The 17,335-nt window shown below is 45.7% G+C and overlaps 1 protein-coding gene across 38 annotated transcripts in view; it reads right to left on the bottom strand.

Annotated features, from left to right (window-relative positions):
• The window catches only part of Cacna1c (calcium voltage-gated channel subunit alpha1 C), a 638,839-nt gene that overhangs the window by 157,641 nt on the left and 463,863 nt on the right, over positions 1–17,335 (bottom strand). For all 38 annotated transcript variants that reach the window (XM_051155214.1, XM_051155212.1, XM_051155213.1 and 35 more), the window contains one exon: positions 5,266–5,424. In XM_051155214.1, coding sequence (XP_051011171.1) covers positions 5,266–5,424 — 159 coding nt within the window. The remainder of the gene's footprint in view (positions 1–5,265; positions 5,425–17,335) is intronic.

Here is a 17,335-nt window from a genome sequence, read left to right on the forward strand (position 1 = left end):
ACCAAATGCTGTGAACACTGCATCTTTAACCACTAAGGGTATTATTGTCCATTCTGTCATAGCATGGTATCACATCCAGGTGGCCAATCAGAAAGTGACAGTCATGCATCCATTCCACGTGTAAACTGCTCTGGAAAATAAAGACAAAGTAAGGAATTTAGAATCTGTGAGACTGAAGGGTGTTTTTTTGTTTGTTTGTTTGTTTTTGTTTTTTTATCTTGCAGCCATAGAAGAGTAATAGCAATAACAGACTGAAGGCCTGAGTTTGAACAAACAATTGCCTCTGACAACAGCAAAAACGGAACTCCAGAGACAGAATCTGCCTGTGGTTCTCCATTTAGAGATAATAAGATGCCCAGATCCTTCTCTTCTCTTATAAGGATCCAAACCATCACAGAGTGATTATTTTGCCCATGGGACACGGGCTCTTTATGGAAGATGGCTGGCTAGATGGCTGTTGGTGTCTGTGGCTTCTAACTGAAACTGTTTCCTTTCAAGAAGAAAAGGGGAGGTGGAGAAACGCTAACCCTCGGCTGTGAGAGGATTGTTAGGACAGTAGAGGCGAGTGCTGTGGTTGAAAGTGTGCGTCACTGTCTTCCCTATCTTCCTGGGGACACCAATCACTTCCTCCCCTATGTCACCTCCAACTACCCCGATGTCCTTGTTTGTAGTCCATTCTTGCTTCTGTCTCCAAGGCCTAAGAAGCTGATTTGTTCTCTGTCTTCATAGTGTGCAGCATGCAAATAAAGTCATGGCAGAAGAGGATCTTTGTGTGCCCTTTCCTTCTCCGTCCTTCTGTGGGCACAACGCTTCTGAGGCCAACCACACAGCTGCCCTCCAGGCTGCTCTGTACCTGTGTGTCGCTGAGCAGTGCATTTCACTGCCTGTTTGTCTACTTTCCCTAAGACATGGGCATCTGGTTCACTCCCAGGCCTGGGCTGTTCAGAATAAAGCTGCTTCCTAGCTTATGCTCTGCCTGGTGCTGTACTCAGTGACCAAGGGGACAGGTCTACATTACTGCTCTCGGAGCTATCTGAGGGTAGCAAGTGTCCATACCATTTCCTTATCCGAGGTCTGGCTTTCAGGGGCTACATATTATGGGAGCTGAACTGAACTGCCTCTAGCTACAACTTTTTATGACTTTTAAAACTGATGAATTGTTAGAGATGTGGATTTAATGCTGTTGAAAGAAAAGAAATGAAAGTTATTTTCAAACCTAAATAATATGCTAAAAATAGCAAAGCAAGGCACCTAAAAAATGTGAGTTGAGAACTGGGAAAACGAAGACCACATAGATCATTAATTCCTTTCTTATGCTAGAACTAGCTTTCTAGAGTCAGGGGGAGCAATCTGCCCAGCACACAGGTTCCTAAAACAGTAAGAATAGGGAAGGTGGGGTCTGCCAAAGCCAGCTCAGGGTGTTCACAGGGAGGAGAACATATTTGGAGAATTTCAACTCTATATTGGAATGGAATGACACCAAGGGGCAGCGATCTCTCTTGTGGGTAAAGGGAGGAAGGGGCTGAGCTTCTGGAAGCTCATCCTCAGGCGCATAGGCTGTGGTGCTATTTTAAATCTTCCCTGAACAATAATAAAAAAAAAAAAATCACAGAACAATTAAGAAGCAGCGATGATCCAGTAAAAATAGGTATCTATAAAAAGGAACACTTGGAAATGTGAACACACAGATCAGTGGGTCCTAGTGAGTGACATGTACTTCTGGGCAAGAGAAGCTATCTGAACCGTATAGTTGTGCTGCTTTCTTCTGCGGTCAAAGGGTCCTGGGGGAGGAAAAGAGGAATGTGAGGAGGGAGAAAGAAAGCCACGTGGGCTGTCCATTTCAGAACAGACTTGAAGAGAGTAGTCAGTGTGCAAAAGATCAAATTAAGTCTTTGCTAAGATAAAGGAGATTGTAGGCATGGACTCAACTTCAACCAAAATGGAGTCCCCTCAGGAGCTGTCTGCAGGGTTCCAAGGAAAAAACCAACCAAACAAACAAGCAAACCACCAAGACAACAGGAATTTCATTTTTTAAGGTTTCAACTTAAAGGACAAAATAGAATGGTAGTGATTTCATTGCTAACAAATTCTGTGCCAGTCTCAGGGGTAATTACCAAGCTGGGGAGAGCTACTGAGTGCCCTGGCTCCAGATCCACCGGACAGATGGGACACCCAGAAACAAAAGGTATCGGCATATGGTAATGTATCTGCTGAGCAACCAGGAAGGGGCCTGTAGTTGCTGGGGAATTAGGAGAATATGGCCTCTTTTGAGACAATCACTGTTGGACACTGGACACAGAACAGCTTAAAGGCAGAACAGTAGCTCCCAGGCAGGCCAAAGCAGGAATCTTACAAGAAACATGGGTTAGAAATCTTACAAGAATATAAAAACCCAGCCTGTGAAATAACATCAGAGTTTAAAAGTAAGATTAAAATTATAACAAAGACTCACTAAGCCTTTTGTAAAATCTAAATATGGCAGAAAATGTTCATCGAAGTCTAAAATCTAAACAACAACAACAAAACAAGCAAACGTGATATCCCAAAGGTTCTACAAAACTCAGAAACACACTGATGTTGGCTTCGAAGGGGCGTTTGGACCTCTTCCTAGTCTACGGCTACGAGTGTGACCAGATCCCTGTGGGCTCTTCCTCTTCCTCATCGCGGATGCTCACCTGTGGGAACCGAATGCTGTTATTTTGGGAGGATCTAGAAAGCTGTGGGCTGTGGGCGGACACTGTGAAGAAGAAGGAAGGTGGGCAATGCAACTGCATTGTTCCAGAAGTAAGCCTGACGCATCTAGGAACCTTTAGGCTCCTACTGGAGCCTCATGGTCCCCTCCTGAGGGACATTCTCTCATTGCCCTGTACCCTGGATCATATGGTTACCACCCAAGAGGCTGATTGGCCTTTGAAGTTGCTGGCTAGAGATAAGCCCATCACAAAAATGATGTCATGAGTGCGGTGAAAGGATGAATGAGATAGCTCAGTGATTCTCTTGGCCTTGTTTATTCTAAAGGCCAGTATGACCTTAAGTTGACCCCTCCAAAGGTTGAGCATAGTATGGTCTTCTTCCTAAGGGCAAAGAAGGTCTTTGGTGCTAGAGATGGCTGGAGGGACTTCTGTCTGTACCCTAGGGAGAGATCGTCATTTTCTTTTCTCTGTCTACAATACTCAACATTTTCTCATCATTTGAGGCCACTGAGGCCTAGTAACAAACCCCACGACTCTAACAATTATTCAAGGCTGCATTTCACTTACAGCCTTATAAGAGCCTCACCAGGAGGAGAAGACATACTTCTGCCATCTTCCCTTTAGGATTACAGAGACGACTAAAGGATTTACGCAGCTCTCCATGGCTTTGTGCTGCGCCGATGTTTGATGTCTTGGCACAGTTCCTGTCTTTGGTTCTATGACAGAATCTCTCCTCATTTCGTTGGTGAGTGTCCCACCATTAGTCACTGCCAAACTGATGGGGAATCATTGAGAAGAGGTACCTCCCCCGGAGTCTAAAGGATCTGGGCTCAGGGGGTCACTGATCATGTGGTGTAACTGTATAGATTGCTTTAGGAGCTCCAACTGAGCTTCACCATTAACATACGTTACTGGTTCAGGGTTAGCTACCGATCAGCTGAGAAAGAGGAAGGATTTGAATTAAAGGGAGACACTAATGATTATATTGTCTGGTATTCTTTAAGCAAGGTTGAATGTCTCAGAATTTTAGACGAAGGCAAGAACTTGGTCTTCCCATTAAAAATAATATATCAGTTTTAAGCTGTCACCCAATTGTACACAGTTACAACTCAAGTAATTTGAAAATTATAAGAGTGAATAATTCCTCTTAAACATATTTCATAAGCAAAAATAAGATGATTCTGTAAATATAGATTTATAGGCATTATTTGTCTTGTTGTGACTTTGTGACAGCGGCTGAGCAACCTTGCAGAAGCCCCCCACTAGTCTACCTAGTCACAGTACCCTCTGTATAACAGGTAGTAATGCTGGCTTCTGGGTGTGACTGTCTCGTCTCACTCTGCCACACAGATTGGTGCCACCATCACCCACCAGGCTTGCTGCTTGGCCTAGATGAGAGTGGGAAGACACAGAGGAAGAAAGCCTCCGTTGCTAGTGCTCCAGAGATACGCTCTCCAGTTTCCTCAACACTGCCCAAATGAAAACAGCAGGTGTAGTTTAAGAAATGAAATAATAAAATTTAGCACTGACAACAGCTTTGGAATGGGGACTGTTTTTCAATGGTGTGTGTGTGTGTGTGTGTGTGTGTGTGTGTGTGTGTGTGTGTGTGTGCGTGTGTATTAGACTACTTTATATGTCTGCTTAAAACCTTGTCAATTTCTCGTTTGTTTCTCTTTTTTTCCTAAAAAAAGAGAATGGTTAATGTGTTCTTTTCTCTTATTTTATGTGTTGTCTGTTTTGCTCCGATGTATGTCTGTGCGCCACCTGGGCGCCTGGTACCCTTGGAGGGCAGAAGAGGTGTACTATCCCCAGGAGATGGAGTTATAGACAGTTGTGAACTGCCACATTCTTCACCACTGAGCCACCTCTCTAGCCCCCTGCAAGCCAAAACTCTGGTGCCACTTACGGAAGTGCTTGACTGACAAGCCAGCACTGCAGGGCAAATCAATGGGCTTACGGAAGGAACACAAAGAGGGGAGGCTCAGAAAGGCCAGCTTGACAGTTGTGACGTGGAGCTGAACTGGTGACAGCCTCTTCGCCTACTCCGGGATAGGAAGGGACGCTGGCGTTCTGCCTTTGGACGGAGAAGAAAATCGTAACTGTAAAGGAGCAAGGGGTAACTGAGAGGGTAGATAGATGGGTGGTGATGGTGGGGGGTGTGGGGTGGTACAGACTTCCCACGGGGCTTGGATGCTGAGCCACTGTGTACACGCGCTCATCAGCTAGCAGTGGCGGCTCTCATACTCAGAATCTGCTTCGAGAGAAAGAAGCTGATGAGAGATGGGTGCTTAATCTGCCTCTCCAACTGTGTAGATCCTTTACATGGTGCACAGCAAGGCTGGACAAAGCGAATACCTGCTGTTTGAACCGAGATCTGCAGAAGTCAAAGCAGACATTGAAAATGAGAGGGAAGGAATGCCGACCCCTGCCTTTCATGTCATCGGGGTGTCAAGCACGAGGAACTGAATGCCTCCTTCAGCTCCGCAGCACAGGTGGCTGCAGCTCATCCGCTCCAAGGAAAAACACCTACGAGGGGAGCAACATCCTCCTGAATACCTGCTCCTCCTCTTACCTATTATGCCCTCCTGGTTGTAGCAGGTCTTGTGCATCTTCCCCATGAAGAGCTCCAGGCCGATAATGGCGTAGATGATGATGACGAACAGCACAAGGAGGGCGATGTGCAGCAGAGGCACCATGGCCTTGATGATGGAGTTCAGGACCACCTGGAGACCTGTGCAACAAAATTGTCAACAGTAGCAGCAGCGGAACCCCCGCCTCCTCTCTGAGTCAATGCTGTCTTGGGTACCACGCTAACACGACCTCCTGCCATGTCCTTCACAGCTCAAGCAGGAGCCACCCCGAGTCCTGTGTCTCAGATGAGGAAACAGAGGCTCAAGGTCACCAAGGTCGCAGCCAGTGAATGGCAGAGCTAGAGTCTAAATTCGAGTTGGCTTGACTCCAAGTCTGTCCTGGAGGCACATCCAGATAAAAGGATCAGCAGATGCTGTGCTTCCAAGGGGGAGAACATGCTGCATTCATCCTCACCATCGGGATTTTAAATAGCCCATCTCGGAGACACCCCAGTGTGCTTCCTCCTAGAGCAGAGCTCAACACAGTGAGGACTCACTGTGACTACACAGCCCCCCAGGATTTAGTCATTCCTCGGCTTCTCCGTGCTGGATGACTAGAGCCGACCATCAGCGCACCCACTCAAACACACAGGGCAGCCTGGTGGAAGGGAGCCTGGGAGGGGGCGATTTCCAGTGAGGAAACTACTTTACCAGCAGGACACATCTGAGAAACATGTATCAGGGCTAGGGGAAGAGCTCCAAAGGCACCTTTTTTAGTAGCAAATAAGGGGACCGCTCACCAGGTGGTGCACAGTTCTGTAGGGGACACAGCATCTGAATGTCAAATCTCAAAAGCTCCACAGAAAGGGACCTCTTATTCAATGGCATGGGCTTTTAGTTTGGAGAATGGAGAAAGTTCTGCAGATTAGATGACTCTGATCTGTGAGCCACACACAGAAAGGTAGTTAAAACAGCCAAGTTTGCACTGTACTTATCACCAAGAAAAAAAACCTAAGAGTACCCAGATATCATTGCAAGGAAAAGAAGTAAATGACAGCTCCGCAGAGAACACTTGTCTTCTCAGGGTACTTCAGGGTTGGCAGGCTTGTTCTGCTCTGCCGTGGGGGGAGGAGGACAGGCATTTAGCACTAAGGATGCTCCGTATGCGCAATACCAGGAAGGGGCTGCTGCAGCTGTTCAGGTGATAACAGGTTACTCTGATTAGGGAAATTTCCGTGAGCTTTCTGGGAACAGCAGTTAAACTGGGTGTCCACATCCGGGGAGATCGGGGTGAAGACATCTGCGCAGAACATCATCCTGTGGGGCCTTCCGGCACTCACAGGGGAGCAAAGCCCCTGGCAAGTCCCACACGGGGCTGGCTCATATAGCATCGTCATAGGACCTGCCACCTTCTTCCTTTCTACCCTCTCTGACACCAAGGTCTGTCTGTTCTGTTCTTTGGCACTCATCTGTGACCCTGTTCCCTGGAGAACCGCAGCCGGCTGCATTTCTCCAGCTCCGAAGCACTCACTAAAGCTCTGAGCTGTAGCCAGTGGTTTCCACAAGGCTAATTAGACAAACTCTCCCTGGCTATTAAGCCAAGCTGAGGAAAAGGGAAAAAAATTAAAAAAAGAAAGCTAGAATAATTTTACCTGTGAATTAATGTGAGCACTTTGCAGGTTCCCATTAGAGCAAGATGTTTTCTGATCCAAATGACTCCATTAATTAGCGAGTTGTACACACATTAGTGTTAAAGTCAGCTAAGCCATAAGGAAAGCTGAGCTCCAAGGCAACTTTCAGGAGATGCTGATAGGTGCCAGGGAGCCTTCTAAGTGCCCCTCACAGAGGCTGGGAACCCCATATCTGGCCACCAGGGAGGCATCAGGCTTCCAGCATCAGCAGCTGCAAGTGCCAAGAAACAGACAGGTGACAGACGTAAAGGAGCTGCGATCTGGTTTGAAGACAGATGGGCCACACAGAAAGCCACTCCAAAAACCTTTCGCACCTCTTAGGAAAAAGACCAGGATTTTCTAGTGGCCTGCAAGGCACTGTGGGCCCTATCCATCATCTCTTTATACAGTCCCGGCCCTATCCCTCTCTGGGATTTAATCAAACAGCATTTTTCTTCGATTCAAAGATCCCTCTGTCATGTGGTACCAGAGGATGATAATGGAGCTAAAAGTGCCTGCTGCTTGACGACATGATGACTCTCATAACATCGCTGCACAAGACACATATCCCTCGTGACTGTGGTGCTTCCCTTGGCCATCAAAGTGTGACACACAGCTATGGGAGGTGCATAATATATAAAGATGGTAGCAGATGGCTGTGTGACTGTTTACTACATTGGCTGTACTGTCAGAGTTTGATCTCTGGGAGTCACACGGTGGAAAGAAGAGAACCAATACTCACAAGTTGCCCTCTGATCTCCCATGTGTGCTGTGGCAGGTGCGCGCACACACACACACACACACACACACACACACACACACAGCCACAGGGACCATTCCTTCCACCCAGAATGCCTTGTCTGGATTTTCTCGGGCTCCAGTTCTTCAGCTCTCGGCCCAAGCCCCCCATCTCTCCTTTTCCAAGAACCCTCCTCCAAACCCGTGGTCAGAGTCATTTCCTCTGACAGGTGCCCTCTTAGAACCATTTGCTCTCCTTTGTAACATTCTCTTTGAATTATATGTTTTATTATTTTTATTTTTAATTGATATATTCACTTTACATCCTGATCATAGACCCTTCCCTCCTCTTCTCTCAGTCCCTCCCTCCCACCGTCTTCCCCCTTCCTCACCTCCCCTTCTTCTCAGAAAAGGGGAGCCTCCCGACCCACCCCAGCACAGCAAGTCGCATCAGGACTGAGCGCATCCTCATCCTCTGAGGCCATGCAAGGCAGCCCCGATAGGGGGAAGTGACTGAGACCAAGCAACAGAGCCCCTGTCATAGACAGAAGCCACAGAACTTACTAGGGGACCCACATGAAGATCAAACTGCCCATGGGTTACATATCACCCTGCCTACAAGATATGCAGAGACAAAGATAGAGACAGAGAGAATGTCCAACCAGTGCCTGGCCCAATCTGAGACCCACCCCATGGGAGATAGCTGACCTCTGACACCATTAACGATACTCTGCCATGTTTACAGACAGTAGACTAGCATAACTCTCCTCTGAGAGGCCCAGCAGCTAGCTGATTGAGTCAGCTGATGAGACTCACAGCCAAACATTAGATGGAGCTCAGGGAATCTTGTGGAAGAGTGTGGGGTGGGGGTGGGGGTGGGGGTAGTGAGGGAGTGGTGGTGGGGGTGGATAGAAGGACCTGGAGGGGACAAGAACACCACAAGAAAACCAACAGAGTCAGCTAACCTAGGCCCATGGGGGCTTACAAAGACAGAGACACCAAGCAAAGAGCATGCGTGGACCGGACCTAGGTCCCCTTCACATATGAATTACATGTTTTAAATGGTATGTGTATTTAAGGGTTTAAAAAACGTTATCTGTCTTTCCAACTAGGTGGCATCTTGTGATGATAGACTATGCCTGCTCATCACCAAGGTCTGCCTGTGAGGCCCATGCCCTGAGCACTTGGTAAACATCTGTTGCCAGAATGAGAGGTGTATCATCTGAGTGGCTGTAGCACAGTGCTGGGCTCTACAGTAATGGAGTCAGTTGTCCGGTTGTAGGATGGACAGGTGACTTCAGGAACCATGGGGCCTCAGCAGGCTAGGAAGATACTAACTGGAAGTCAAAAAAGTCCATGGCTGCCCTCAGCCGTCAGCAATGCCAGTGAGTCACATGCTGTTTCTTATGCCCCTACCTCTTTGGTGGACACACCACCCACCTGAGCATCAATCAATCAATCCAGGAAGGGCATTCCCCACACTCTCCCGCCAACCAGTTTCCAAATCCTGCTAGCTTGGTTTTAAACTATTAACAGACGTGCATAAATTATTTTACTATATAAATAATACATGCAAATTACAGAGAAAACAGAAAATACTTATGAAGGAGAAATTAGAAAGTGCAGTCAGGGGAGGTACAGCCACTTGCTATCTCAACCCTCATGCAAGATAACACCAGTCAGCTTTTCATGCCTGCTTGGGGACTTCAGTCCATGGCTTCTCCCCATCTCCCCTGTCTGCCCTTCCCCCCTCCTGCCTCACTATCCTCTCAGATGTTCAGTTAACCAGCCTTCCAGCTTACACATCTCCCCTGTCCTTAGGGAGCGCTTAGATCATTCTCGCCGAAGGACCTGCTGAAACACGTCACTTTTGAAAGTGCACCAGCTACAGGTTCACCCCTCCTTTGCTGTGTTGGCTTCTACGGCTCCTAGTTTCTCCTTAAGCACCATTAGCGTGCCCAGCCATCTGGAGGTCCCTGGCTCCGTGCCTCCCTCCCGGTTTCAGTGTCTGCTGCCTCCCTCCCTGCCTGCCTGCCCTACCCAGAGCTCTCAACTTTGTGTCTGGGCATGTAACAGAATTCATATAGTGAATATCGCTAAGCATGGGGTGTCTTCAGAAAGCAAAGGCAAGGGAACCAAGAGATCAGCAGGCACTCCAGCAAGTGCTGCGCTGTTACATCAGCAGGTAAGGCTATCGGGATGGGACAAGGACACCAGTGATGAGGGCTTATTGCTATCGGTGGCTTTTCCCATGACTTCAGCTGCTGTTTTGAGGACAGTGGGGGACAGTTATTTTGGTTTGGCCACAGGACGGAAGTAGGATTAACTAGGAAGTATCCAGGAACCAACAGCCAGTCCAAGAGCACACCTGTGCGCAGGTGGCATGGGGAGCCTTCAAAGGTAGTGGTGTGTTCACTGTCCTCAGGGCATTGCACTTGCTGACTGAATGAGCCCTTGTGAAAGGCCTCGGGGGATTGCAAAGACAGGGTGAAGGATTCCACTGATACTCGAAAGCCCTGTAATCCCATAAATCTTGTCCTGAGAGCATCTCAACTGAGGTGCAGCTATTCTCACCAAGTGCAATTCTCAACTGAGGTGAATTATCCTACTTCCTTCTGGTCATACCTCTGAGAACCAGAGTTCAGCTATAAAGCATAGCTGAAAAAGTGATACAGACAGGGGAAGTGACCTGATTACAGGGCCACAGTTAGTGGATGGTGGCACTGGGAACAGAAGACAATCCTGATTCAGTTTGTCTGGTGTGAGGCGTGAGTTTGCTTTTCTAACCGAGTTCCAGCAAGTACTAATGCTACTTGCTGGCCCAGCCTCCATTTTGCAAGACACAGGCCCAGAGCACCTGGCCAGCCGGGAGTCATAGCAACTGCATCCACAGCCTTCATTAGATGCTCTAAAGCAGTTTGAATACTGTGGTAGGTATGAGGTGGTCCCAGTGATACACACTTTCAGGTATTTGTAATCAGTACAGCATGAAATGTACATGTTGGATACTGAGAAACACACTGCCAGCCTGACTATACTACAGACTTATTTATTATGGTTTTTGCTTACTTATTTTTGAACATATGAGCACTGCAGAGGATGACACAGGAATACATGTTCCTGTATCGTTCACCCCAGGAGGATAAGTGATGGGCACTGGGGCCACTACTTCCAGCAGCCATGAGAGCCTCTCAGTAGAGTTACGGGTGAGACCAATGCCCGCATCCAACACTACAGTGTGAAAGGTGTGAGATGCTTAGCAGATTTCCTTTTCTGACAGTGGACTCTAACATTATCATTCCTGCCTCGTGAGCATGCTCAGGCCTACCTCTCACCTCTCACCAGGCAGCCTGGGCCTCGGCCTCCTCAACTGTTTCCTTGCATATTTGTTCATGATTAAAATTTCTCTTCAAAATTTTTTTTTGTCCTGCCTCCTTCAAAGTTGTAGCTTTAGCTCTCTTTGACCTGGATATTTAACTCTTCTTCTTTACTCCTTCCTTCCAGGACCCTTCTGAGTGCAGATTATGTCAGGCCTGGCCGCAAGCAGCTTCCAGCTAGGAAGGAAAACAGATAATGTGGCCAGCTGATTGCAAAACCAACTAATATGGTACCAAGAATTATACTTGAGTGAAGTGATGCAAATACATGTACTTAATATGAAATTCTCAAAAAAAAAAATTAAAAACCTTATAGCCAAAGACTTACCCGTGGAAGCTTCTTAAAACATCTACATACATTAAAAAGTTTAAATGGAATTAACCTATGACAGGAAACAATACCCCAGCAAGACCCCATATGCTAAAAAGGAACTCCAATTTCAGGAATACAATTTATCTTTTTTAAATTGTATGCCTGTGGAGTCCCGCAGACCCCAAAACATTACACGTTACTGGTATTGTTCTCGGTTAGCCTCCGAAATTTGACAGCAAGACCCTATTATTGCTAAAGATACCATGAACCTGAGTCCTAAAACATGGAGAAATTAAGTAGGCATCGATCGGGAAGCCTCGTCCATCCTGGCTAGCTTTCACAGTGCTGGAAGTGCCACGTATTCTACCAGAGGAGAAAACTAAGCATCAATTTTAACCAAGTGCAAACCCTATGAGCTACAACAGTGACTGCGCTGGCGAGATGTGCCTACTGGCATGAAAGTGGGGCACCGGTTGCTTTCTGATTACATTTAAGGCCTGATTCACAAGATGGAATTCATACCTGGCACAACTGTTGAAGTGAAAAAACAAAACAAAACAAAACAAAAAACAGAATCAAAACCAAACCTGTGACTAGACAAATTATAGGTTCCAGAAAGAATGTACTACTATTATTCTACTTAATGAACACGCTTAATTAAACCAAGCCCTAATGACGTAAACTATACCTAAAGATTGGTGGGCCTCTCAACACTCATCACAGAAGCTTCTTCTTGCAGTAGATGGTGATGAACACAGAAATCCATATCTGATCAATATGCAGAGAGTAAGAGACTGTGGAATGCTCAGCCCTAAATGCGGTGTCGTTGTCACACCCTTCCAAGGCTCAGGGATCTTCACAGAAGATTTATAAGAGCCAAAAATTGTAGATTATTATAGACAAATAGTGTTTGCTGCACATAGCGGTGTGGTAGCACATATGAACTCATGGCGGTCATGACAGTATGTACAAGATTTGCCCAAACTTAAGTCAGATAAAATATCAACATGGAGCGAGGGAGGAGAGGTGAAGTCCCACCACTAGCTGAGGAGCTAAAGGCATTTACTAGCTACTAGAAAGGAAGGTGAGCTTCCCCTAAGGGTGTGGCTCTTGGGGGATTGATGACATCCAGGGCAGGCTCCATAGTAAAGAGCGTTTGGGCAAACACAAACTGGTCTTGATGGGGAAGAAAGAAAGAAAGAAATGGAGAGAGAAAAGAGAAGAATTAAGGAGAAAGAAAGGAGAGACAAAGAAAGGAAAGAAGGAAGGAAGAAAAAGAACAAATGAATGAACTAAAGAAAGAAAGAGAAAGACAAAGAAAGATTGAAAGAAATGAGCCCAAAGGTGGATTCTTTGGTCCTTTTAAGACCATTTGAAATGAGTTTCAAGAGGGAAATATGCCCAAAATATATAGTATGAAATTCTCAAAGAATTAATAAAAATATTTTTAAGGAAAATATCTCTGGGCTAGAGAGATGGCTCAGAGGTTAAGAGCACTGGCTGCTCTTCTAGAGGTCCTGAGTTCAATTCCCAGCAGCCATATAGTGGCTCATAACCATCTATAATGAGATCTGGTGCCCTCTTCTGGCGTACAGAACACTGTGTACACAGTAAATAAATAAATCTATAAAAATATTTCTGTAGTCACCACCAAGCCAAGTCAATATCTACACATTTTCTTTGCCTTCTTGTATAACTTTAAGTCATGCTTCTCCTACCATCCCATAATATTTGTGGACCTAGACTTGAGTTCATCTTCTTAAAACCAGTTCCCATAAAGATGAAAATGTTCAGTCATTTATGGAAGCTTCTTAAACACAACACCTGCCATTCCCAGTTTCCACTGCAACCACTATTGCTCTTCTGGTCTCCCGCTTGGATTGGAACACAGGACATTCTAATTCCTTCATATCCCAACCCATTGTGCGTCCTCACCCATGACTCATCTGTAAATGTTGCTTCCATCATGTCACAGCCCAGTCCAGAAACCCGCACAAGTTTCCCACCTAGATAACACTGCCAAGTCTTCTTCTATAGGATTTGGATATAGTAAACACTGAAAATGTCTTTTCAGGAGGGCTTACATCTCAGGATAGTAGGTTCCAACAAGAAGCAGGCAGCACACTTAGGTCGGGATCACATCCCGGTGCTCCTTTTCCTACGTAGGTGAAGGGTAAAAGGACCACAGGCAGAGTAATGTCCCAGGGGAAGCAGTAATCACCCACATCCTGAGAGGTGACTGAGGTCCCCTGGTTTCAGGGCAAGGAGGTAATGCCCTCAAGGAAGGGTCTGGGGACACAAGTACCCCTTCCTCTTACTGAGCACCCACTTGCTTCTCCGTCCACTGAACCCCACTGGAAGCTGGAAGGCAAGGCAGCTTCCTAAGTTAGTGCCTATGGCTGGCACCCTTGGCCAGACAGCAGAGCGGTGAAGGAAGGGGAGAGAGCCAACAAGGTGAAGCAAAGAGCAGCTAGAGTAGGGGTCAACGTGTCATACCTCCTATGTGACCCCATCACCAATCCATTAAAACCAGCAGGAGTTACTCTATCTGTGCTAAGCTTTGTGAGCCAACAGCCTTCTTATACGGGAGTGAGTAGTGATAATATAAACAGTCCCTGACCCTAACTCACTAGCCATCTTTAGGTCCTCGTGCCAAAGTCGTAGTTAACTGAGTGTGTAAAGCACATGCGCTACGGGCACTGGTGGATGCACTAGCCACGAGCACCACAGGTTGGTTACTGACTCATACTTGCTTCTCAGCTATAGGAACCTGTTTGTACTCATTAGAAATTAGAGACAGGATGAATCTCACAGAATTGAAGTCTGTGATTTCCTTTGGCTAATGGGACAAGAGAACTTTTAGGAGTCTCGTAAGCCTAATGGCTTTTGAAAGAAAATAGGTCTGACAGTATGAAGGGAAGGAAATAGCTCTTTGTTGGGGTTAGGAGTAATGGCCTTATTGAGCTTGGGGATTTTAGTGTTAGATTCTCTTTCTGGAAGAGGCTTCCTATTACAGGGGGAGGAGCTCTTGCCTGTAGCGCTTCCTAGAGTCGCAAGTCTTAGGATAGTTTGAATGTTGCCATTTAGCCATCTGCACTCATTTATTTTCAGTTTAACCCTTCAGTTCAAATACATTTCTGTACCCAACACAGATTTTATGAACACTAAGAGATAGTCGTGTCCCTGGGAAATAGGGTAGTTGCTCTGCTCCCCAATAACTTAGAAACATCTGAGGGTCATATTGAGCCCCCCTTTAGTGGGCTTTTATAGTTTTACATTGCCAATCTGGATGAGAATGAAAGGATATGAAAGAAATCCTGATACCAGAAGAAAATTGAATATGGAGGAACAGACAAGGCATACAAAGTTAGCTATACTTCCTGAAGACCTGCCACACTCTTGGCGTTGTGTTAGTGTATCATTCCACTGAAATAAATAACTTGTTCGAGCCTATATATCTGCTCAGCGTTGGAGCTCAAGGTAACAGACAAAACTCTGAAACTCATACTCCTTAGCAACCATCTGGGCCAAAATGACAAATGAGCTGCACAAAAGCCGCACCCACACCATGCCCTGGCAGACGATGGGCTCTGTCCTCCGGTCCCCAGTGAGGCCTCACAGCTCTTAACGCAACATTTCCCACGACAACACTAATCCACCAGAATTCCCTGCATCCTAGGGGGCCATTGCTTGCAAACTGCATTTTTCTGACTTGCCCAGAACAGAAGCAACACCCCCCACCCCCTGGAAACTTCCAGGGGTTCAGATGCATCAGTTCCTACTGTTCATATTCCCTGTTACACAGGGTGACTTATCACAGGCCAAGCAACCTACGCCACGCAGAACTAGACACAGACCATGTCTAGCTCTGTAGCCATCAAGATAGTCAGTGCATTGACAAGTTAAAATATAATTAAGGACACCTTTAATCCCAGTACTCAGGAGGCAGAGGCAGGCAGATCTTTGTGAGTTCAAGGCCATCCTGGTCTACAAAGCAAGCCTAGGACAGCCAGGGCTACACAGATAAACCCTGTCTTGGGAAAAAAAATTAAAAAAAATTAATCATATAATAACAATTATGAATAATGTAGTAGAAGCATTTAATAAAATTCAACAATAACCACTTATTTTTAAGTCTTATATTATTCTGAATGTCTCAGATTTTTATTCTTATTGAATAAAATCTTGGTCTTCTTTCTTTGTTCTCTGTACAGCTCGATAATTCTGTTTTCAGCTGTGTCAACATTTACTTTGAAGTGTTTTTTTTTTTAATTTTAGTTTCTGTATTCTTCACTTCTAAACTTGTGTCTTGTTGTTTCCCACATATTCTGGTTCTCTGGGAAAACTACAGATCTTGTCTTTGATGTCTGTAAACTCAGCAAACAGTGCTGCACTTCCTATAGCTGAATAACACCAGTACCTGGGTCTCCCATGCATCTCTTTCTATTGTCTATGGCTTTTGCTCATTTTCATTTATTTATCTTGTTTCCCAGTGTACCTAGCCATTTTGTATAATGAGTCAGACCTTATTTTCACAAAACTGCTTTTCAAAATAATTTGACAGCTTTGATGGTGTTGTATTTCTCCAGAGACGTTTCATGTTCGTTACTGTTAAACATCTTTTCCTAGTGCTATACAATTCAGAATATTTTCCTAGCATATCAAATGCCGTCTTCATTGGGACAGTTGATCCGTATTACCTCAGCCCTCCGCTGACACTTTCAAAAGCGAAAGTAGCCTTCACTTCTAAAGAGCACATCATGTGGGGAAGTCTCCTCACTGTTTTCCTGCAGACTTTACACCCAAAGCTACAGAATTGGGTCTTTGAATGCATGTATTGATTCTAGAAGGTTCTCTCAGGGCCACACCTTGGCCCCTTTGGGATGAGTTTTCTAGAGACTGGCTATCTGCAGAGTGGTCATCTGATGGTAAGGTCAGACAGGAGGGCATGTAAGATGGTATGGTTACTCTCATCGTAGGTCTCACTCTTTTCTTTAAAAAAATGCACAGAGGGCTGGAGAGATGGGTCAGAGGTTAAGAGCACTGGCTGCTCTTCCAATGGTCCAGAGTTCAATTCCCAGCAACCACATGGTGGCTCACAACCATCTACAATGAGATCTGGTGGCCTCTTCTGGTGTGCAGGCACACACATGGGCAGAATGCTGTATAAATAAATAAATAAATATTTTAAAAATGCACAGAAAGTATATCATTGGCGAGGGGCGGGGGAGAAGGATGATGAATTTCCCCATGGGTTTGGTGGCAAATCACTCACTACAGAGATACTAGACTGAGTCACCAAGCTAGCCCTTTACATCTTTATACCTGTTTCTTCAACAAATACTTTCTTATTCAAGTAATTTACAACTTTCCTTCTCCTGGCTCAGTGCTATGAAGCCAAGATCTGACTTCTTTGCTGTTGTTGCTGTCCACTCGCTGTGACCCTACACCATCTATTCATTCTCCTATGCAGTTTTAACAGAATGCTCATCATGTCCTCAACTAACACATCAATGAAAACTCTACCACTGATAATTTTCATAGAGTGCAAAACCCTACAAACTTTAAAAAAAACATAATAAAAGAATCATATATATTTTCAGGTTGGAAAGACAGCGCAGTGCAGGTAAAGCTCTTGCTGTGCAATCTGAGGACCTGGGTTCGGATCCCTAGACCTCTTGAAGAAGCCTGGTGTGGTGGAGCAATCCCGGAACCTCAGTGCTGCATGTTTGAGAGAGGCAGGTCCTGAGGGATTGCTGGCCAGTCAGTCTAGCTGACCTGGGGAGCTTCAGGTTAAGTGAGAATGGAAGTTCCACCTACCTCTGTTCTGCCCAGTAATTGGCTATCAGCAACTTTATTAACCAATCAGAGATAATTGGGCAGCAAAGTTTACACAACATCTACTGGTGTACATGAGAAGGCATTCATCTGGACTGTAACCAGATCTTGGGGCCAGGAATTTAGCATCTGTATA

Source organism: Acomys russatus, chromosome 13 (assembly GCF_903995435.1).
Source record: "Acomys russatus chromosome 13, mAcoRus1.1, whole genome shotgun sequence".
Classification (NCBI taxonomy): domain Eukaryota; kingdom Metazoa; phylum Chordata; class Mammalia; order Rodentia; family Muridae; genus Acomys; species Acomys russatus.